General features: G+C 42.7%; 2 protein-coding genes across 2 annotated transcripts in view; both read right to left on the bottom strand.

Moving 5' to 3' along the window:
- The window catches only part of LOC121651921 (probable phospholipid-transporting ATPase IIA), a 56,303-nt gene extending 55,933 nt beyond the window's left edge, over positions 1 to 370 (bottom strand). The window contains exon 1 of the mRNA XM_042004377.1: positions 27 to 370. Within this exon, the coding sequence (XP_041860311.1) occupies positions 27 to 94 (68 nt within the window). The 5' untranslated portion in view covers positions 95 to 370. The remainder of the gene's footprint in view (positions 1 to 26) is intronic.
- Positions 371 to 6,931: 6,561 nt separating this feature from the next.
- sall4 (spalt-like transcription factor 4) lies at positions 6,932 to 13,052 on the bottom strand. The gene is made up of 4 exons (XM_042004376.1): positions 12,847 to 13,052; positions 8,432 to 10,837; positions 8,033 to 8,337; positions 6,932 to 7,927 (listed from the first exon to the last, which is right to left on the bottom strand). The coding sequence occupies exons 1-4, from the start codon at positions 12,911 to 12,913 to the stop codon at positions 7,490 to 7,492; spliced, it is 3,216 nt and encodes a 1,071-aa protein (XP_041860310.1). The 5' UTR covers positions 12,914 to 13,052; the 3' UTR covers positions 6,932 to 7,489.
- Between the last annotated feature and the right edge of the window lie 11,316 nt (positions 13,053 to 24,368).

The following is a 24,368-nucleotide window of genomic DNA, read 5'->3' as shown; positions in this document are numbered from 1 at the left end:
GTCTCAGCGCTGTCTGACGGTCTTACCCGTTTCTGTGTTTACTGTCGTGTCTTTTCGGTCGCCGGACGGGTTGGAGCGGAATATTGTCGGCCATTCCTGCAGCGGCGGCGGGTGAGACAGTCAGTCAGCCCGGTTGGAGCGGCTCAGGGCGGGGCTTCCAGCTGTCACTCACCCTGGACCGTTCAGCAGCCTGCTGCTGGGTCTCAACCATCTGACGCAAAACCTCACTTCTAAAAGCTCTCCATTTTTTTAAGGAAAACCTTTTATTTCTAAATAAAGTCTGACTCTTTGAGCCCTACCTATTTTTTAGGCCCCTGCTTCAAAATTATGTCCCCATAATGAAATGAGTGTATATCTTCAACCACAAGGCCTAACATTATCTCTGCAAACACCAACTCTGATAAAGTGAAGCAGAACAAAATGAGAGAGGCTTTAGTGCAGACAGTTCAGGAGAGATAAATAAAATGGACCTTTTGTCATAGTTTTACACCATCTGTTCTCAACATCCTCAAATCTGAGACCTCATGTTTTATAAAGGTTTTATAAATGAAACTTTTCCATCCTCATCACCATACAGGCCATGGCACGCTGCAAAGCCAGACTGGCTGAAGAGTCCTGCTGAAGGTTTGTCAACACCGAACTTCATATGATATGAATAATTGGTTGTAAGTTGCAAAACTCGTCACAAAATAATACTAAGTGAAACTTTTGGTGAGTTAAACAAGTATTTCTCTGCTCTGTACTGTTTATGAATAATACACCTGTTGGTTCAGTCAAGGTTCAACTTTTTACTTTTATTCTGGTGGGACTGTTAATTTAAGATTCAAGATCTTCAATGTCATTATGCAAGCATAACAAAATTTTGAGGAGTCTCTTGGCTTAAGCACACATTATAGAAATATAATAGGCACACATAAATAAGTAAAAAATAAAGATATAAAATATATAAAAGACATAAGAACACCTCTATACAGAAAATGAGAGCATTAACAGCAGACTGTAATATTTACAGGGCGGATAAAGTAAGGATGGCAAAGTCCTTGGGGGTAAGTGTTGAACTTTGGGGAGGAAGCTGTCTCTGAGTCTTTTTGTGGTGATTTTAATATTCCTGTACAGCTTTCGGCTGCAGTGCGTCTGGCCCTCTTCTGGACTTGGGTGATGTAGATGGAGTGCAGATCCGGTAGACGACGGCCATCAATCCCCTGAGCTGGCCTTGCCACCCGGGCTAAGTTCCTCTTGTCCTATGCTCTGCAGCTGCCATACCACACTGAAGAACCGTTGTTGGGCCTTCTTCATCAGGTGTGAAGTGTTCACAGTCCAGGAGAGGTCATAGGAAATGTGGATGCCCAGGAACTTAATGTTGTCCACATGCTCCACTGCCTCTCCGTGTATGCAGAGAGGAGTGTGCTTAGTCTTCCTGAACCTCCTGTAATCTACTAGGACCTCCCTTGTCTTGTTGAGGTTAAGAACCAGATTGTTTTTGGAACAACACTTTGTGAGACTCTGGACCTCTTCTCTGTAGTGGGTCTCATCATTGTTGGACATGAGACCCACCACAGTGGTATCGTTCACAAGCTTCACAACCATGTTGGTGGATGACAAAGTAGTCCTGTGTGAAGAGGGTGAAGAGAGCAGGGCTGAGCACGCAACCCTGCGCCCCTGTTGGGGAGAAAGTCACTGATCCAGGCGCAGACTGATGCTGACAGACCCAGGTTGTGGAGCTTCAGGGCCAGCATGTCTGGGAGAACAGTGTTAAAGGCTGAGCTGAAGTCCACAAACAGCATCTTAACATACAGATGTGGACAGAATTGTTGGTACCCTTCGGTTAATGAAAGAAAAACTCACAAAAGTCACAAAAATAACTTGAATCTGACAAAAAAAATCATAAATAGAAATTCTATTAAATTTAACCAGTGAAAGTCAGACATTGCTTTTCAGCTATGTTTCAACAGAATTATTTAAAAAATAAACTCATGAAACAGGCCTGGACAAAAATGATGGTACCCTTAACTTTTTCAGACAATCACTGCAATCAAACAATTCTTGTAACTGTCAGTGAGACTTCTGCACCTCTCAGCAGGTATTTTGGTCCACTCCTCATAAGCAAACTGCTCCAGTTGACTCAGGTTTGAAGGGAGCCTTTTCCAGACGGCATGTTTCAGCTCCTTCCAAAGATGCTCAATAGGATTTAGTTCAGGGCTCATAGAAGCCACTTTAGAATAGTCCACGTTTTCCTCTTAGCCATTCTTGGGTGTTTTTTAACTGTGTGTTTTGGGTCATTGTCCTGTTGGAAGACCCTGCCACTGAGACCAAGCTTTCTGACACTGGCCAGCACATTTCTCTCTAGAATCCCTTGATAGTCTTGAGATTTCATTGTACCTGCACAGATTCAAGACACCCTGTGCCAGATGCAGCAAAGCAGCCCCAAAACATAACAGAGCCTCCTCCATGTTTCAGTGTAGGGACGGTGTTCTTTTCTTCATAAGCTTCATTTTTCGGTCTGTAAACATAGAGCTGATGTGCCTTGGTAAAACGTTCCATTTTTGTCTCATCTGTCCATAGGACATTCTCCCAGAAGCTTTGTGGCTTGTCAACATGTAGTTTGGCTTTTTATGATTTGTTTTCAACAACGGTGTCCTCCTTGGTCAAAGTCCACTTTGGCTCAAACAACGACGAATGGTGCGATCAGACACTGATGTTCCTTGAGCTTGAAGTTCACCTTTAATCTCTTTAGAAGTTTTTCTGGGCTCTTTAGTTACCGTTCGTATTATCCGTCTCTTTGATTTGTCACCAATTTTCCTCCTGCAGCCACATCCAGGGAGGTTGGCTACAGTCCCATGGATCTTACATTTCTGAATAAAATGTGCAACTGTAGTCACAGGAACATCAAGCTGCTTGGAGATGGTCTTATAGCCTTTACCTTTAACATGCTTGTCTATAACTTTCTTTCTAATCTCCTGAGACAACTCTTTCCTTTGCTTCCTCTGGTCCATGTTGAGTGTGGTACACACCATGTCACCAAACAGCACAGTGACTGCCTGTAGCCCTTTATATAGGCTGTAGGAGTTTTTTTTTTTTTAATAATTCTGTTGAAGCATGGTTGAAAAGCAAGGTGTGAATTTTATTGGTTAAATTTTATATTTTGTCAGATTCAAGTTATTTCTGTGACCATTGTGAGTTTTTCTTTTATTAACCGAAGGGTACCAACACTTTTGTCCACGTCTGTAGGTGTTGGGATGCTACAGGCGAGTCAGGGTCGTGTGAGGTGCTATTGAAAAAGCATCCTCCGTAGAACGCTTCTCTCTGCAGGCTATCCAGGCCAGCAGGGATGATGTGCGTTGATGTGCTTTAGGATGATCACTTGAAACACTTTATGATGACTGGGATGAGAGCGACAGGGAGGTAATCATTGAGGCAGGTAATGGTTGTTTTTTGATGGAGGATTTCAGGCAGAAGGAACCGTGGAAAGTTGCAACCTCTGCCAAGTGGTCTGCACAAGATTCTAGTGTCCAACCCAACTCCTTATCTAGACCTTGTTGATGTTGATCCTTCTCAGGGTGGAGACCACTTGGTGCAGCTGCAGGGTAAGAGGCTGATGCTGTGCCTCTAGTTGTGGAGGGCAAACAGTACTTCTGCTGCTTGGAGTGTTTAAAAGTGCAAAGAAGCTGGTCAAGGTGTCAGGCAGTGGGGTAATAGCTGACCTGCTGACCCTAATGTGTTTACGTTACTGTCAAAACTCTTATATAAATCCAGTTCATGAGTGAGAACCAGTCGGTCCAGTTCTAAGGAGTTAATATTCCTATTCTGCCTCCAAGTCTGAAAGAAAGGCTTTCTGTCATTTCTTTAAGTAGCTAATATATAAATAATAATCTCCAGACTTCTTGAAGGACTTTTCAAAGCTCGTTTGGATGTTTCTGCCTTTTGTTCTTTTTTTTGTCCAGATGATCCCACACTGCTTCAGTAATGTTGAGGTCAGGGCTCTGAGGAGAATCCATCCCTCCATCAAACCTGTTTCCACCAAATTTCAGTCCAGTCATGTGGCATACCGCAGCCTCTCTCTTTATTTCCCTTTCTTAAGAATGGCTTCTTGACAGCCACCCTTCCATGAAGACCATTTCTGATGAGGCTGTTTATAAATAATACACCTATTTGGATCAATCAACAGTGGATAGATCAGTTGAAGGTCCGGATGTATTTCTTTTCACATTGCTAATGAGTAGATGCTCTATAAGCTCTATCTTCTGCCCTCTGCCTACTAGAGAGGCCATTATTGGCTCTTTGAAGGAAACCTGAGGAGCTGTTCCTTTAAAGGAATATATATATATATATATATATATATATATATATATGGGTGGGTAACTCATTATAATCAAGAAAATAATCAGTGGTAACAATTATAAGATAAGATTTGGATCAGAACAATTTAAACCTACACGTCTCACCAATATCCTGTCTGTTGGTGTAAATTATTGGTCATAATTTCATTGGAATCATTCTATAAGATGGCTCTATGTCCCCATGCTTTGACAGTGAGATCATCATTTTGGATTTCCGCTCCAACAAAAAACTGTGGCACAACAGAAACTAAGCAGGCTACAATTAACTTCCATGTAAAACAATTTTACTACAAATCTTCCCCACAAGAACTTTTTAGTAAAGCAAAAAACTTACAATTATATAATAATAATAATAAATAAAAAATATGTACCCACATACACTACTGTTCAAAAGTTTGGGGTCACTTTGCCATGGGATTCAACAGGGAAGTGACCCCAAACTTTTGAACGGTAGTGTAAAATTTACTATACAAGATTTAAAAAATACATGGTAAAAATATAAATTAAAAAAAGATTAAACCTGAGCGACATCAATGCATATTTTAGTAAACGTTTAGGATTCCAAATAACATTTTCTGCCCATACTTGAATCATGTGAATGGAGTGTGTTGGACTTCAGACTCCAGTGATGGCACACATGTGAGATGAAGGCAGCATGGAAAACGTAAAGAATAGCTCACAGCTGTGATTCAGTTCCCAATGTTCATTTAAAGGAGTTGTTCAAAAGAATTGATTCACTCATGAACGCCACATCTGTACTGCCTACACTCTTCAGGTTTTCTTTTTTTATTTACTTTTACTATACTGAATAAAATCAAAAATCCCTCAGGTCCTGGTTCAGGTCTTTGCTGGATTTATTCCTATTTCTTCAGGACACTTTCAGACACTGATGAAGAGCACATAAAAGGTTACACATTCTGTCTGCTGAGAAGCTAAATATGAAGACGAGGGATGACCAGGAAAGGTCATCTCTTTCCTGGTCATCCCTGTGGCTGACTGTGCAGGATGCCTCTCAACACATGCCTCTACACATGACAGCCCTAAAACATTATTTTCTGAGCATCTGGAAACAGCTGCACTGTTTTAAGGCAAATAAAATGCACACACACACACACACACAAATGGGTGATGGTACACTACTGTAGCAAAATGCATTATTTGTATAATGAGTATTCTCAACAATAATTTAATTTGCATGCCACAACTTTGACCTCAGTCTGTGACATTGGCCGAGGCACAGCAGTCGTTATTATGATTTGTGGCAACCACCACTATGAAAATCAGTGTTAGTTTTATGATGTTCTGTCCCACGTTTCAGCTATGCATAAAACCTGCTTATTCTGAGTGGTTTTCTTTGTAGCCCAGGCCTTGTGTTTGTACTTTTGTAATAAATGCTCAACTGTGCACGTCATCCATGACACAAAATAACCAAACAAGTCATCTGAAAGTAAAGAGAAAACATTTTTAATTCATTTACAGGCTTCTCTTCTTCTCTGCCAAAGTTTGCCTGCAGGGCTACTTTAGTTCTTATAATGACAATTATGCAAATTATGACATGTCAAAATTGTGAAGGACGTAGTCAACTTAAAATGGATTGGGGACACGATGTGACAGTGCTTCGGTTGTGGATGCAAATAGTTTTACGTTGAGAATGCAAAATGCTGCAGGTTTAATGGCTCTGGTTCGGAAATGAGAGCAGAAAAAGATTTTACTGGAGTCGTCTGAAGGTGAATCAATGTCCGTTTCTGAAGAACTAGGTTTAAATGTTGATGGCATTGCAGAGCAACTGGAAACTGAAGCATAAAAGACAGGACACCTGCTGAAAAAGTCACCCTGATTTTATTTGTCAAAAATCAGAAACCATTTAGCCGAAGGAAACGTTTGAAAAAACAAAGACATTTACACTGTAAACAGATCAAATTGGCTCGACGTCTGGTGAACTGTGGAGACAACTTGAGAGCAGTTTTTGACATGGTTCGCTAAAGAAAGGCACAAATTGGCAAATGCATATTGATAAGGAATGAACAGCAGGAGCCTACACAGTCCTCGGACCAGTCTGAGTTGTGTAAAGTGTCCAGTGATACATTCATTACTGTTCAACTCAGCAGGTTGAGAATGAAACTCTTATAGCTTACTCAAAAAGAGAAAAAGAATGTACCAGAAAAATGTACAGAACATTGCATTGAGAGTAAGGGGCATGGGAGGGACAACTAAAATCTAACGAGGTAGAAGCTACCCCCCTAAACTCAAGCGTTTTGTGTATCATAAATAAATTAATGCCGCTACAAATTAAGATAACCAGGCAAACATAACAACCCCCCCCCCCCCAAAAAAAGAGCAATCTGATTGAATAGTTTAGCAGAAAGGAATAGTTGGACTCATCCTGTCTATGTTTAGAGCAGTTCTGAAATGGAAACGCAACCTAAGCTGAAATAAAGTGCAGCCTGAGAACACGAAACATGAGACAGCTCTCTAAAGTCAGCCAATGACATGCAGAAAACCGGAAGAAAAATAGGAATTTATTAACCTGACAGAACAAAGGAAAACTGAAATGAGAAAACAAACCAATTGAGCGGAAAAAAAAAAGAAGAAAAAAAAAAAAAACTAAAAACTGATAGTGCCATGAATGCAGCACAGTTCCTTCAGATCAGGAACAACTTCTCACACACAATTTTAACAAGACAGTGGAATAATCCGAATGATCAATTACTTTCAAAATGAGACAAAAAGATGACATTTAACACTACCATATACATGTACAATGTCATAAAAGCTATGGCACACAGCAGGAGGAAAAGTAGTCTTTGGACTTCTACAGTTTACTACTTGAAACCGAGTTGGAAACTGCTCAGACAGGTGCCCTGAAACATTTTCCAAGTCAAGTCAAAATCCTTCAAAGTCATCGAGTTTGAATTAACGCAGTTTCAAGTAATTTGTACATTCAAACTTCTGGATAGACAGCAAAAACAAAAAGTCACAGAAAAAAAGAAATACCCGCATATATATTCATATAAAATAAAAAATACAACTACAGTAGTTTTAACCAAGTTCAGCTAAACACAACACTTGAGAATCATTGAGCCGTTTTCTTCTGGACATGTGATTGTACCTCATCTGAAAACACCATCTGAAGAAGAGATGAAAGCGAGACCTCAGTTGACTGCGATTTTACCCTCCTCCATGAAATGTGGGAAGTGGGCTTTGGGTACCCCGTCAGACCCATTCTTCTCGCTTTCAGCCATGGTGGCAGGCAAACCCGAGTGGGATCCGTCCATCTTCATCAGGCCCCCAGTGGATCCGATCAGAGGCCCGCCGGCGGGGCTCCCGGGGAGCGGGATGCCACCTCCCTGGATGACAGAAATTTCATTGGTCTTCATAGTCAGGCCGCTGCTGAAGGCAGCAGCAGCGTACTGGTTCCATAGAGATGGGTCAAAGTTCATGGGTGGTGCAGGCAGCTCTTTGGGTGCCTGCATGATGTCTGGCACCATCTTGGCTTCAGAGTTCATGGCCATCAGCGCCATGGGGTTATCCAGAGACAGGCGCTGGCCACGGCGTGAAGAGTTGTTCCACATGTGAGTGCCTATATGAACCTATATGATAAAAAAACAAAAAAAAAAAAAAACAAACCAACACAAAACACCATCAGTTCCTGAACAGACGAACCCAAGAGGAGGATGTGAGACGCAGAGACATACCTTCAGGTTTCCCTTGGTGGTGAAAGCGCGGCCACAGATGTTGCAGGCGAAAGGCTTCTCGCCCGTGTGTGTGCGCTCGTGGATCTGCAGGGCGCTGGCGGAGGAGAAGTTCTTGCCACAGGCGTTACATGTGTGCTGTTTGGTGGACCGGCGTGGTGCGGAGGACATGGAGGAGGACATGGCCGTTCCCTGAGGCATGTGGGAGCTGAACAGACCGTGAGGACCCAAAGGATTCTCTGAAGGAATCTTCATCTCCATGCTGCCCAGACTTGATGGGATCTTCATGAAAGGGATGGTGCTGGGAGCTGCTCACACATGAGGTGAAAATAATAAAAAAATAGACTTTTATGGATTTCCTCTGACAGCCTTTAACAGATTTCTCTTATCCATTAAACTCACCGTAGTCTCCGTTAGTAAACAGCATTCCTGGTTCCTCTTTGATCACTTTGGGGATGAAGCTGCTGGAAGCTGTGAGGTCCAGAGCTCCACCCGACTCGCTGACATCTTGTGTGCCATCGGACTCCTGTTTGGACCCGCTGCAGCCAAATTCATCCCCAGCTGACTCGGGGGATTTAGTCCCAAAGTTGTTCACTGGGGAGGAGGAGTGGAATGAAATGGCCGAGTCAGAAATGGCAGGACTGCGGCCGTTGTGGTTTTCCGGTGGGGACTCCTTGGACGTCCCCTCGCTCTCTGAAGCAGTGCTACTCTGTCTTTTCAGTGCAAGAGCAGAGGTAAGATTCTTCAGGACGTCCAGGCTGGAAAACACAGGGGAGGGCACCAGCTTCTGGGGATCCTCTGAGACAGGCGGGAGGGAATTTGAGGAATCGTTGGGCTTCTGGGAGGTCAGCTCTGACTCGTGATCTTCCATGCTTGCGTCAAACCCATTCACATCCATGTTCTTGTCCTCTGATAGAGACGGCTCCAACACTTCTCCAGCTTCAAACTGGTTTTCTGGCATGGGGGTGTTGGGGATCTGCCCCCCCATGTGCATGCGGATGTGCTGCTGCAGAACCACAGCGTTGGTGAACTTCTTCTGGCAGATGGGACACGAATGCTGCATTTTCAAAGGAGTGTTGGCTCTGTGCACCCCATAATGAGCCTTGAGGTTGCCCTTGGTGGAGAACGCGCGACCACAGATTTTGCACTTGTAGGGCCGCTCTCCGGTGTGTGTGCGGTAATGCATCTTCAGCGAGCTCTGGCAGCTGAGCACCCTGTGGCAGATCACACACTCGTTGGGATCGTCGGTCCTTTTTTCCAGACCGTCCACCATCTGCTGTAGCTTAGCGGTTCCAGAGCTGGCTTCTCCTGGGAGGGCACTGCCATTCATGTGATGCAGCGCTCCAAGGAGTTCTTTAGCATCCTTCTGATTGGGATCCTGACCAGATTCTTGGCCAAATACAGAGGAGATGGACGGGGAGCCTTCACTTGTAGATGGGGAGGGCTTCTGGGAAAATGTGTCACCACCGTATGCATCAAAAGGTTTAAATCCAGACATGGGTGACGGGTTGAAGCCAGGAGCAGGATGACTGAGGATGGGCTTCATTTCAGTGAGATTGGACTCTTCTATGGGCACAGACATTCCGAAAGGAATGCCACTGCTGGTGGGAATATTGTCAAGGTGCTCCGGTACAGGATGAGGATTCATGCTTATGTTAGGATACTTGTCTTTGTGCCTCTGGAAGTGGACTTTGAGGTTTCCTTTGGTGGTGAAGCGGTTTCCACAAATGTTACACTTGAAAGGCCTCTCGCCCGTGTGGGAGCGTAGGTGAATCTGCAGGGCGCTGTCATTCCCAAACGTTTTCCCACAGTATTTACACTTGTGCTTGTACAGCGATTCTACATTCTTTGGTTCTGGTGGGAGGGACAGCATCTTGGTCTTCAGCTTCTTAGAGGACTCGATCCCCGCTTGGATCCCGTTAAAGGAGCTGGGGAAACCCAGGACGGCCGGAGACTGGGGCAGCAGAGCTGGTAGACGGCTGCTTAGATCTGGAACGCTCTTCAAAATGTCTGATTTAGAAGCCACTGATCCCAGTGAGGCGCCGATACCAGCGGGCAGAGGTAGTTTACCTTGTTTTATGGTCTCCATGGACAGGCTCTGACTCCCAGTCCTTTTTCCAATCAGAGCTGCTGCGGCAGACAGCTGCTGAGAGAGATGAGCACCGAGAGCTTTCAGAGGGTCCATGGCTGTCCCCACAGATGACTGCAGACCCTGCGGGGTCATCATGGCTACCTGGATTCTGATCTGCTCTGTGATCTGGATCTGTTGTAGCTGCTGCTGCTGCAGACACACCAGCTGCTCCAGGATGACGGGGATGGCCTGCAGCACTTCCTGTGGTGACGTCACCGAGGTATTTGAAGAATGCTGGGACACGGCCACTTTAGTGTCAGCCATAGTTTCCAGGGTGACGTTTGAATCTTGCATTTTGGGTGAAGGCTGGAAAGCCATCTCAGGACTGCCAGGCATTTCTCCCTGATCCTGGTGCACAGAGTCCTCTGCGTTCATGCTGGACTCTTCCTCCGTCCTCTCCAGCTGGTCTGTATTGGAATGATTACTGGACTGGCTATCATCATGATCGCTGTTTAAGCCATCGGGAGAACCCTGGGAATATTCCTCCAGCACTTCACCACAGTCTCCCTCCTTCATGATGACCACTTGTTGACTTTTAGTGCAATTTTTTTCATGCTCGAGAAATTCTGCTTCGTCAAAGTATTCGGCGCAACACTTGTTGCAGACTCTGGTGTCCTCCATCCTCAGCCTCTTCACGTCGTTTCCTGTCTCTTCAGCTGGATCATCTTGTAGAGTCCCTTAAACCAGAGAAAACAACATTTACACAGTTAGGACGGCATTCAGCAAACTCAAAACGGAATATCCTAATTTTCCTCCCATCTGACACCATAACACCATAAACAGACGTCATTGCAACTAAATCATTTTTGAGCATTCATGTTTGACCTAAAATACACTTTCAGGCTGCTTTTGTGAACATTAGGGTCAGAGCTTTGAGCAACAGATGAAAATAAACACCATTATCTTTTGTTGTTAGATCTAATAGTAACTGATTATGTCTGCCCTTGATAGGGGGTCAGTACAATTTTTAAACCCCTGAATTTGTCCAGCAGAGGGCAGCCATCTACCTTTGATACAACTCAGAACAAAAAGACAAAGAGTTGCACTCTGGAAATTAAATTACTAAATTTCTACATGTTAAAAATGAAAAAACAAACACCTATTTGCAAAAGAATGAATACACTTTTTTGTGTCACACAGGGGTTTGTAGCTGCTTCTGTCTAACTTTACAAAAAAAAAAATTTAAAAATGAAAATCTTTGTCTCATAAAAATTCAACTTTCTATAAAGCCCAAGAATAGGAAAAGGTCTACATTTACAATACAATTAGGTTCCCACATTTTCACAGCCTGTGAAAGGCTGAAAAGTGCTCCAAGTGTGCATTTTAAATTGTCTGCTAACCAAGAGGCCATTTCACAACTGGGTGTATTGTTAAATGCAAATGCCTGGGAGAAAAGGGGGCAGACCACCTGTTTGCATTTGGCCAGGGAAACTTTTGGCCTTGTTAATTACTCACCAGGAGGCACTGAAGCGGTGTCACAAAAGGAGAGAGAAAAAAAAAGTCACAAACTGCATTATTTTATCCAGTCCGCTTCTGCCTTTTACAGTTATCTTTTAAGGGAAGTCACACACGCGCGAGATCATATCTGAGCATATGTCTCATTCCAAAATCTTTTGATAAAACCACAACTTGTTCATTTTTAAAGAAATTCAAGACGTAGAACATTCATTTACCACTTGACGGCGCATGACCTGTATCCGATCATCTATCCACAGATATGACACGAGGTCAGACTTAACATTAAATATGTGCGCGTTACATTAACAAACACACACACCTTACCACTAGGTCACAAATACCCCCAAACAGCAGATAAATGAGAAACTATTCCAGTTTTATCCAACACTTTTGTCTACAACTTTTCGTAATGAGAAGGTGAAGTCAAACACCGCTCTCATTTGGCAACAGGACGCACGCACCCCCACCCAGTCTCACCAGCAGCCTGCTCCATCCCCCACCTCTCCACACATGTACTAAAGGAAACAGTCATGCATTAAACTGGGGGATTTATTGCCTTTAGGTCAGCTTACCCCACACTCACATTTCACACACTTTTTTGGAAACCTTTGTTTCAGACTTTCGTTTGGAGGCGAATTAACTCATAAACACCCAAATAATCCAAAAACAATACACCATATTTCAATGAAACTCTTCATGTAAAACAGACAGAATTACATCATAGATATGATTTTTTAAAAAGAAAATCAGGCAGAAGCACGCGCTCACATTTCCACCCAAATGTTTTACCAGAATTAAACCCGGTCAGCAACGCATGGATCCAAAAATAAGAAAAACGTGTTCCGTTCCCAGATTTTCAAATCGAACCGAGCTGATTTTCTGTCCCACAAACTTTCCAGGTAATTCTTCAAAAACACGGTAGGGAGGGGGAAAAGGCCCAGGAAAAGTCATCTGGATCCAGATCTGTTCACGGAACAACATCCGACACAAAAAACTGCAGCCGCTGAAGAACAGCTGAGTTTAAGGTTAAAATCAGAGAGAAAAGGAGAAATGAAGGAGTAAAGCGCTACAGTGCTGCTTTCTGAAGCGAGTCTCGCGCAGCAGCACCTGTATGAGTCCAGAATAGATTCTGAACGCGTCTAAGTTTATCCTGACCGGGTGAAAGAGGGGCAGCAACAGGAACAAACCCAACTTCCAGCTCAGATAAACAACCTGCAAACAAACTCACCAGTCTGGGCCGAACCGGGCTCGTCGGAGTTGATGTGCTGTGGTTTGGCTTGTTTGCGCCTCGACATGCTGCGACCATCCGGACACTTTTCCTCCCCTTCTTCTCCAAATTCTTCGGCTCGGAAAATTAGCCCCTCAAGTAGAAATGCGCATGTCAACGTAATTATTATTATCGATAATGCATTGCGATTTATCACAGGCCTCTGACAGCTGATTGGCTCCGGTCCAAGCGCTCACACATTATTCAAATGGCTCCCTATTGATGAGCAGAGCGGAGCGGCAGAAGGGGGCGGGAGGAGGCACGCCAGTGGCCGGCCTGCAGGATGGAGGCAGGGTCACTAACATCCACCTTCTGCCCTGTTCCTCCTTCATCAAACATGTACTGTAAAAGCTGAGAAAGAGAGAGAGAGAGAGAGAGAGAGAGAGAGAGGGAGGGAGAGAGGGATAGACTGTTCTGACGCCAGAAAGCTTTATAAACGTCACAAAACTCCACCATCATTTTATTTACACTTTCTGTCTTTATTCTCCTCAAGCAGCAGAACAGATTCAGTACTTTGAGTTTAAAGAAATTGCGGTATATAACAACACCAGTTCTTAAAAGATTGGGTCTCTGTGTAAAATGTAAATAAAACCAGAATCTCATCAACCCATAAACAAGATATCAGATGTTGAAACTGATTTCATAGAAACATGAGCTCATTTTGAATCAAATGGCAGCAACACTTCTGTAAAAAGTAGTTCCAGGGTGATGTTTAGCATCGTGTAGCATCTCCTCTTCTTCTAACATCTGTGTAAATATCTGGGAAGTGAGGAGACCAGTTGCAGGAGTTTTAGGAGAGGAATGTTGTCCCATTCTGGTCTGATGCAGGATTCTAGCTGCTCTACAGTCCTGGACCTTGGTTGCTGGAACTTTGCTTCCATGATGTTCCAGATGTTTAGTATTGGTGAAAGGTCTGGACTGCAGGCAGGCCAGTTCAGCAGCCGGACTCTTCTCCTGTGAAGCCATGCTGCTGTGATGGATACAGGATGTGGTTCAGCATTGTCTTGCTGAAATCTGCAAGACCTTCCCTGAAAGAGACGTTGTCTGGATGGAGCAGATGTTGCTCTAAAACCTTCATGTACTTTTTAGCATTGATGGAGCTTCACAGATGTGGAAGCTGCCCACGCCATAGACACTAATGCAGCCCCATCCCATCAGAGATGCAGCTTTTCACCTGTCCACTGATAACAAGCTGGATGCTCCCTCTCCACTTTAGTCTGCAGGACACGCCGTCCATGCTTTCCAGAAAGAATTTCACATTTTCATCCATCTGACCACAGAACAGTTTTCCACTTTGTCTCAGACCATTTTAAATGAGCTCTGGTCCAGAGAAGACTTTTCTGAAGATTTTTCTGGATCCGGTTCACATCTGGCTTCTTCTTTGCATGATGGAGCTTTAACCTGCATTTGTGGGTTTCAGGGTGAACGGTATTCATAGACATTGATTTCTGGAAGTCTGCCTGAGTCCATGCAATGATTTTCAGTAGAGAATCATGTTTTTAATGCAGTGCTGCCTGAGGACCGTAAGATCACCAGCATCCAGCCTTGTTTCATGCACACAGAGATTCCCCCCAGTTCTCAGAATCTTTTGTTGATATTCTACACTGTAGATGGTGGGATCTTCAAAGCCTTCACAATTTTACATCGAGGAACACTTTTCTGAAACTGTTCCACAAAGTTTAGACCCAGTTTGTTACATATTGATGAACCTCTGTCCATTTTCACATCTGGGAGACTCTGCCTCTCTGAAATGCTCCTTTTCTACCCAGTCATGTTACTGACCTGTTGCTAATTCATCTACTTAGTTGTCAAATGCTTTTCCAGTTGTTTTTTATTTGTACCAAATACTTTTCCAGCCTTTTGTTGTTCTTGTTCCAACTTTTTACAGATGTGTTGCTGCCATCAGATTGAAAAATGAGCTCATATTTTCCATGAAATAATAAAATGTCTCCATTTAAACATCTGACATGCTGTTTATGTTCTATTGAGAATAAAATAAGAGTTGATGAGATTTGGAAATCATTGAATTCTGTTTTATTTTACATTTTACACAATGTCCAACCTGTATTGTTGTGATTAAAAGCAGAGGGTTATAGCTCAGTTAAGTCAGTTAGTAAAAATCACTCAACTACTGGGAATTTATGGATTAATCCGAACACTGGAGATCCAGCAGGTTCAGACACTCAGACACTGAGAAGTCCGGCTGGACTGTTGAAGTGTGGGAAACGTACTTTGAATTCTGCAGAGGAGAAAAGAAGAGCATGTCCTGCTGGAAAACTCCTCCTGGTGTTCAGAGAAAGAAAACACGTAATCAGAAGTAAAAAAAAATGTAAAGAGTAGAAAGGGGTGAAAAAGAAGCAGAAAAATGGGTCAATTAGACAAGGAGAGGCAGATTTATTTGTCCAGGACTGTTCATTCCACAAGTATTCTACAGACTTTAACCTCTTCTTGATGAGGTCTGTTTTTCTGCCTCCTGTCTGAAATGACAAACCCAAAATAAACAAAGTATATCTTCACAACTACAAGGTCTGTATGTTTAATCTTGGACTCAAAAGAAAGCTGAAACCTGTGAGATTACTTTTGAAGTGTCAGAATCAAGATACAGAATGTGTTAGTGTGTCAGAATAAATTCACCTGGAACAGAGTTGGGAATCTCCTCCTGAAAGAAAAGCACATACTTTCAGTGGAAACCAGAGGATATAGGAGGTGTTTTAATAGGAGGTGTTATGCAGGTAAATATCTCAGGAAGCCATCGGCTGATGATGATGATGATGGACACCTCTATCAATGGTCAAAGCCAGGAGAATCCAGGGATAGCCCCCACATTCACCTTAGAAACACCATGAGGATCCAGAAAGAAGTGAAGCCCAAGATAGTCTATGATAGGAAGATGAAGGAAAACCTCCTTCATCTCCATGGAAACCAGCAGGACCTTCATGATTCATTACAAACACAGTCAGTCGTAGGAGAACACATTAGCAGAGTTTTTAGAGCTGGAATCAAACTTTTCACCACAAAACAGCAGAAGTAGGACATGATTTCTGAGTTTTTGTCCCACAGTCATGAGACAGACACCTTTGTAACCAGCAGAGTCTCTGCTTTCATACGACTGCTTGTTTGTGTGGTTTGCTTGAAGTGGAGAAATTAACAGAAGCTCTATAGTTGACGTTTTTACTATTTCCATATAATTGCTTTTGTGTTTGGTTGGGATGCCAGTGCTTAGTAGAGTCTTTTATCTGAGTTTCTTCACGTCATTTTGCTATGTTACCTGTTAGGATTGCTGCTTCCTGGTGTCTGCAAACATCTATCTTGTGCTGTACAGAGGGGCTTTAGTCAAGCAAAGGTTCAAATTCATGAAGGAACGAAGACAGAGTGCAAAGACTAGATGAAAGTGGATGGTTTTGGTCCAGTTTTACAAGGAGGATCTCCTTTGCTTCATCAGGCTGCTTTCCTGTTTCATAGCTTATGTGGCTGACTGAAAACGTTTCAAATCATCCTTTGGTTTTGGTAAACTGGTAGAGAATAACAGCTGTGCAGAATTAACACAGTTAATGAGGAAGAAAACAAAAAAAATGAATGGACAGTTTGAGGAATCCTGGTTATATTCTCCCATCAGGCTGAAATATCTCAGCATGTGTTATATAATGCCACAGCTGATAAGTAGGAGACAAAGACACGCCAATATATTCAGATAAACAAATGCCCTTTAAGGGGCTGGCTGAAGGTGAAAAAGAGGGGAGTGCTGTCTAGACACTTTATTGCCCCAATAAGAAACTATAGTTGAATACACTGTTTCTCCTGCGTTCAGTCCAAACAACACAAAATGTGCACTGCAGTCGTAAAGCTGCAGTTGTGGGAACAGAAGAGATGTCAGCTGCTCCTTTTCATAAACAAGCAACAGCACTCACAAGGAGATCAGACCCAGCAAGTGATTCCAAATGTCACTGAATTATCAAGTGAAAGAGGAATTTCTCCAGTAAGATCTGAAATCTGTCTTCAAGATTATTCTTTAACACATTTTGCTATTTTTCAAATTTTCTAGATGTCCATTTTGTCCATTTTGATTTGCTCATTAATATTTCTGTGAGAGGAAAAATCAAGTGTTTAGGAGGCAGTGAGCTCAGAGAGCACACACGCCGCTGTGTCCTTGACCAGATAATGTGTGTAAAATTGCCTCATAAATGACCTACGTGGCTGAAACCACTGCTGGATCATTGAGTCCTGCCTTCGCATGCTAGTGCTGTGAGATGGAGAGATGTCGAACTTCTCAGATGTGTGAATGTTTACAAGGAACCTGCAGCAGACAAACAATAACAGCCAAACACTTGCTGAGGAATTGTGAATTGAACATGTGCTTTTTAAGACTCCATAAAAGATGAAAGGACCGACTCAGCTCAGGGAGGATGAGCAATTTAACATCAGCGTGACAATCACTGCACTCCTAGAAACAGGGCAAATTTATTCTATCCATCCATCCGTCCGTCCGTCCGTCCATCCATCCATCCATCCATCCATCCATCCATCCATCTATCCATCCATCTATCTATCTATCTATCTATCTATCTATCTATCTATCTATCTATCTATCTATCTATCTATCTATGCTTTTTTAACTGTATTTGACATGTTCTTTTTTCTGTTTGTATCTTAGTATAACAACCCATATATACATTATTAAAATATAAATAATTAAAAAAATAAAATAACTGAATAGCTAACCAATTAACTAAATATAATAAAATAAACAATAAATAAATAAATAAATAAATAAATAAAGAAAGATAGATACAGCGTGCTTAGACATTAAATCTATTCTTACTTCAACTTATTCAGACATAAATGTTTTGATTCCCGTAGTTTCTCTGTCATTTTTGTGGGCTGTCCTGATGTTCAGCCTTCTTCATGACGACAGCTGAGCACAGATCTCAGCTTAACTGTCTGCTGGAAAGAAAAGGAAAAATAACCCTTTCCTGTGTGGAGACCTGAAACCACATCATGTCTCACTGTTTCAGACCTGCTGTCTTCAACCGGTGACTCCACAAATGGTCTTTTTATGGTTGACGGGTTTCTCGTTCACTGACATCAGGTGAATTTCCCAGATCCTGTTGTATTATTTTATCCTCTGTTGGCTTTCTTCAGGTGCCCCTTTAAAACATTTCCTCCCCTGTAGTCATAAATAACATCATTAAACTCACACAAAGGACAAAGGGATTTTTTTTCATGCAGAACTTGCTTCTCATGGAAAGGGTAAGTAATGCTGAGAAAGGAGCAACACAAATGAAAACAGCTGGGCTGACCTTTCCAGTCACTTGGACAACCAAGGTTTTTTTTTCATTCTTGTTACTCATATCACAACATAAACTTTGATCAGAGGCTAACTTTTTCTGTATGAGCATGGGTGGTACAGTAATTTCCCTCTCAACACAGAACTGTCCAGAAAGTTGGAGTAATGCAAACAGCCCTTCCAATGTCCTCCTTTTCATGAACATATGTATTTAGTGCTTATGTTTAGCATCAGTCTAAAATAAAAGTATTGGATGTTGGCCTACTGTACCAATGCTGTTTATTTTCCCCCTGCATGAAAAATATTACACACATACAGCTAGCCACATACATGTATATGTATTTACATAGATCATTTATGGTGGGGTTTCTTGAACAGGTATAATTTTTATTTATTTATTTTTATTTATTTATTTGTAATTATTTTTACATACTTTCATTTTCCTTTAAAGTAGCTGAGCTGGTTTTTAAACTCAGATACACATCATGAGCTGTTAGCCACAGCAGCATGAAGGAATGACGTCACACTGTGTCCTGCAGGCTGGACCACAGAGTTATGTAAACACAAGGTTAAAAAGCAAGAATTTTCTCAACTTAAGAATGAGCTGCTAGCTGTTTCGCAGGCAGCCAAACTCGATCAATGTCACTAGGCTCTGTGTGACTTATTATGATGGGTGTAGGTGTGTGATGAGTCCTGAAGAGTGGTCTCTTCTGAAGAAGACAGTGGTCAAACTTTCACCATAAAAAAAACAACTTAAACCATTTTATCTGTGTTTTTATGCTACATATAGTTATCTGTTCACTGTATCACTTCAGCATCAGACTGTTGTTTCCTTCGTCATTATATTTGCAACCCAAAACCGCCTGTTTTGCTACAGTTAGCTGCATGCATGACAGCTGCCAGACAAATCCCACCGCAGTTAAGGTGTAGCCAAAACAGCATCAAGACGCTGTTCATCAGGCACCACCCTAGGATTTGATCAGCAGTCACATCACCTCTACGTGGCAAAAATGCTTTTCCATTCTGGCTTGGAATTTGTTTTTTTTTTACTTATTTAAGATAATATCCTTCAAATAAAAACCCAAAGAAACTGTCATTTAAAAACAAGGAAGGATTCTGTGTCAATGGATTGGCATTGTTAACAAAGAATGGGGGAAGATTACTTTTTTCATAAGTCAAATATGTTACTTAAGCAAATAAAAGGTGTCCAGAAGAGGATCGTTGATTATGAGTGTGACAGCAGGAAATTCAGACAAAGGTCATGATAAAATTTAACAGAGCCATTAGCCATTAGACTTGAACTGGAAATGGCTGTAACACCTGGGTGAAACAGGAAATATAAAGGTAGCAAGATGATGCCTGTTTTTCTCACCCCAGCTCTGCTGGGTTGGGGGTGGTGCTGGAGTACCTCATGCTATGGTCATGAGTCCTTCAGATGCAGTTTTGAGGAGTAATTTTTGCTAAACATCTCTTCCCGTATTGTTCTTTTCTTTTGGAGTATTTTCTTGGAGGTGCTGCATGACAAAAGAAAGTTACTGATTGGTTGTGCTTTCTTTTACGCTGAGGTTTATGGCCACGGTGGCAGTCTAATATCCTGCTCAGCTCAGAGTGTGATATGCATGAATGTGTGTGTGTGTCTGGCGGGTGAGGGGAGAGATCGCAGCCCACACATGGCTGTAATTTAATGGAGAATTGCCCAGTAGTTCCTGTGCAGAGGTAAACATAGCAATAGTCGGGCTTTTGTTATTGCATGGCTTTGACAACCACCTCCATCAATGAACAATAGACAGCTGGGAAACAAGGACTCAGTGTATGAAGAGAACCCCACTGAGTCCACTTCTCACTTGTAATCAGTCTCGCACGAGGATGAGTCCGAGGAGTAATGAGCCTGGAGAGCTGCAGCCACACGTTAGAGTGAACATGACACATCACTGAAGGAGGAGCTTTTATTATATTAAACAGAAAAAGCTTCATTTCTTCTCATCTAGACACCTTCACTCTCACTAGTTGCTTCAGTTTGGGGGATGAGGAGGTCAAACTTGAAGAATTTGAGACACAATAAACAAAGAGATAGGGAGAGCTCAGCAGTCACCATCATGCTGTGAGCCAACAGGAGGCCAATCCCTCAAATCTGAGATGCAATCTGGGTCAGGGCCATAAACATTTACAGGGTGGGAAGTGCTGAGCCGAGGGGCTGCAGGATATCAGTCCTCTCTCACTTCTAATTAGCTTATGAGACATTACAGTTATACAACAGCTCACCGAAGGCTCAACAACTAATTTTAAGATTCTTTACCATCAGAAAACAGGGACATTACTCTCAAACTGATGGACTTCTTATCATACCTGCCAAAATACTTCAGTGACATCCGAAGCATAAAACAAAAAAGAAAACATTTTCTTTGTTTGTCGAGGGAAGAGGAGCCACATGGAAGTAACAGTTCAGTCCAGTTCAGCCATAAACATCTCAAGTCACTATTACAGACAGTCCAATTCAATCCAGTTCATTGCAGTTATAATCCAATAAAAAAAATCCATAATCTGATCCACATCAGTCCAGTTTATGATAACTGTGTTCATATAAACCGAGTCACAAAATAATGACCTAGCTAACAGTTCAGATCAAATCTTCTGTTTGATTCAATCTTCAATCCTGAGCCGCTCGAGGAGACAGTGCAGAGGAAAACCTCCATCAGAACCTGAACCAGGAGGGAAATCCTCCATCAGAACCAGAACCAAGAGTGAAAACTGCCATCAGAACTGGAACAAAGAGGGAAATCCTCCATCAGAACCAGAACCAGGATGAAAAAGCTCCATCATATCCAGAACCATAATAATTGCTTCCTGAAGCCAAACTGGGAGCTGATTCCACAGAGAAGGGTCCTATAAGTAAAGGTTCTGCCTCCCACTCTACTTTTAGAACCTCTAGAAACCACATCTGACTGAGACATGTGACTGATCGGGTTTTTGGCAGGACATTTGACTTTGAGTGAATGTTCTATGATCAGAAGGAACAGTAGACGTTACTGATGAGATGAATCCGTCAGATCTTCTTGGTGTAGTGAATTTATCATTCAGGTCATTTCATTACACTTAAAATCACTGATCATCAGTTCTGGGGTGTTGAAGTGGACCAGTTTTCCAAGGACAAATGAAGCCGTGGACTCACTCATGTGGACACCTGGTGTTTTTCAGTGTGAATTCAGCCGTTGACCTTCTGAAAGAAACTCCTCATCCTTCTCTGAACAAATATTCACTCACAGATCATCTAGAAACTGAGTAAATATTAGTTTTTACACTTTTCTTTCTTAAAAACATCAGTTTAATCTCAGAGTTTATGTCCTGTTACATCTGATGTAAATGACAATAATCCCAACAATCACCCTAGATCAGACAATCAGAGCAGCTTCTCTGAGCCACACAGATAAAAGTGTATTATGGTTGCTATAGCAACCACAGAAACAGCTTCTCTGCTGAACAATAGTCAGATGGGCCTTTGGGCAACCCCCTTCACACCCACATCTGCTGCTCTCTCATTCACACTTATGGGATGTTCTGCTGATTATATTCTGTCCTGCTTCCCTTTCAGAGCTGACGGATAGAGAATGAAAGCAGGAATTCTGCCAACATCTGTCCAGGAATGGAGATGCGGTCAAAAACAACAACACAAAACAGCTGTGTATGAGGGCGTGCTGCAGTTATTGAGGGTGAAAGTTTTACATGGCAGAAAAGCGTTCCTGTAACCGCACACAGGAACCAGGATGTTCACCCTTGGCTCAAACACCAGCTGGTTCTGATGCTAATGAAGACTGAGGGGGAATCTTCTCATGTGTTACATGTAAAATCTCAACATTACAGACTTTAGAGAAACATAAGAATGAGTGTGTGTGAGAGAACTCTGTAAATCACAAGCTGTGAAAGGAGAGAAGCCTGTGGTGCCTTTGTGTTTTCATCCCCCGTGGACAGCAGCGTCAGGGGGATCGGACCACCTGCATGTCTGCAGAACCAACCTTTTTTCTTCCAACTTTTCAGGGAAGTTAAAGTTTATTAATGACATTTATGAACAAATACTCCAGAGAGTTCTGTGCAGCATGTTTCAGCAGGAGCTCTTTGCTGTGAAGAGTTCAAACTTATATGACTTATTTAGAAGGACCTGATCAATAAGTTCTTGCTCTCAGGTATGCTTCTACTTTGTACTCGCACACTCAGATAAACACCAATGAAATGCTTTGACCGCTGATGCATTTGCAGGCAAGAAAGGAAGGAGGGAAAGAAAGACTTCAGACTTGAGGATATCCAAACCCCCGCATCCATATTGATTAAACAAATTTGCCACAAATCATTTTACAAATGCCCAGTGGGGGGCTATAGACGCTGGTGGAAATACCCCATTCATGTATGGTCCTCCCCCGCAGGGCTGAAGCCTCGACTCTTGGCTCGTTTAAGCGTGCTGACAACCTCTGATCTTCCGGCCATCTGCAGGGTGGGCTGGCCAGCACTCGGGGGTCTTTGTGGTCTAAACATGTGGAGGCTTAGAAGTACAACTAGAAGAGACAATATTTGAAGGTGAATGACCCCCCTCTCCCACCCACCCACCATAATTCTGGTTGTAGATAATTTGCAGAGCACACAGATGGAAGCGTGGAGCGGAGCCTGACTGTGGTTGTGTGAACTGTCCAACAGCAGCTCAAAGAGCAGCTGCCTTCTTCCAGTGACTCATCCAAATAAGGGAAACATGAGCTCCACCTCCCTCACCACGCTGGTGCTTGTGAATGAAAGTGGGTGGAGGCAGCTATGTGGAGCATGCACGTGCGCAGATCAGTATTTTTGAATGCAGGTGGGTGTGTCCATGTGTGTGTGTCCATGTGCTGAGCGGCTGCCCTGCAGGGGAAAGCAAACAGGAAGCTTGCACCATCTTCAGGATCATCTTTTTGTAAAGTTTGTGTTGTCATGTTTCAGATGGGTTTGGATTATGTTCAAGTTCTCAGAAATGCTTTGGTGGATTGTTTCTGTCTGACATTCCTCCCACATCTAATCTACAACCCCAGTTCCAAATAAGCCGAGACTCTGACTCGGTGGAAAATGTAAATAAAACAGAATACAATGATTTCCAAATCTCATCAACAACAACATATCAGATCTTGAAACTGAGACAGGCAGCAACATATCTGTGAAAACCAGTTTTTTAGGCGTGGTTCAGTGGGTAGAGTGGTCGCCTTGTGGCCTGAGGGTTGCCGGTTCGATCCTTGGACTGTTGAGCTCATATCAGGGTGTCCCTGACACCAAACCCCAAATTGCTCCGTAGTTTAGCGCCTTGCATGGCAGCTTCCGCCATCAGTGTGTGAATGTGTGTGTGAATGGGTGAATGTGATGTATGATGTAAAGCGCTTTGGGTATCATTCCAGGTGCAGTAAAGTGCTATATACATAGAGACCATTTTACCATTTAGTTCTAGGGTGATGTTTCCCATCGTGTAGCATCCCTTTTATGTTTTTTGGGGTAGTGATAACGGAAGTGAGCTTGGAAATGGAGGAACTAGATTTAAGTTCCTGGACTGGCAACAGAGGTGTCCCGCTGGGGGGCTCCTGCAGCAATGACATTTAAATAGCTACATGCAATAAAAGGTGTTTTATCATCATACATGTTCTCTGGGTTTTCATGATGAAGTAAAATGCAACAGTCTCCACTCTGGCTGCTCTGTGGAAGGAGGCAGTTCCTCCCCTTCTTTTAACCTCAAACACATGGTAAGCTCCTATTATTTTAACTGCTTATTTTTTGTGTTATGTTATGTTTTATCTGGTGGCACAATTACTTCAAAAACTTCCCTGTCCTGGTCATGTGGGACACATACCTGGGAATTATTTATTTCCTGTTCATACGGATGTTGTATGATAAGTGGGCTCAGAGGGAGCAGCTGAGCTGTTTTTGAGGAGATCAACAAGCAGCTAATGTTTGCAACAGATGTGACGTTGTTCATGTATGTATAAGGCAGCACTGAACATTCTGACATGCTACAGTTTGCCATCTTCAGCTCAGAAGACTTTCTCTTTATTCATTATTCATCTAAAAATACCAGAAACACTCGGCCTGCATCACATGCACAGCAACCATTTACCTGAGTCTGCTTCTGTACTGCACAGCTTATGAAGAGGCCCTAAACGCTTCCCCAGAAACTCAATCCAACAAAACAGACCATCGC

The sequence above is a fragment of the Melanotaenia boesemani genome, chromosome 13 (assembly GCF_017639745.1).
Source record: "Melanotaenia boesemani isolate fMelBoe1 chromosome 13, fMelBoe1.pri, whole genome shotgun sequence".
NCBI lineage: Eukaryota > Metazoa > Chordata > Actinopteri > Atheriniformes > Melanotaeniidae > Melanotaenia > Melanotaenia boesemani.
The sequence above is the reverse complement of the archived record's forward strand: the minus strand, read 5'-3'. Positions and strand labels throughout refer to the sequence as shown.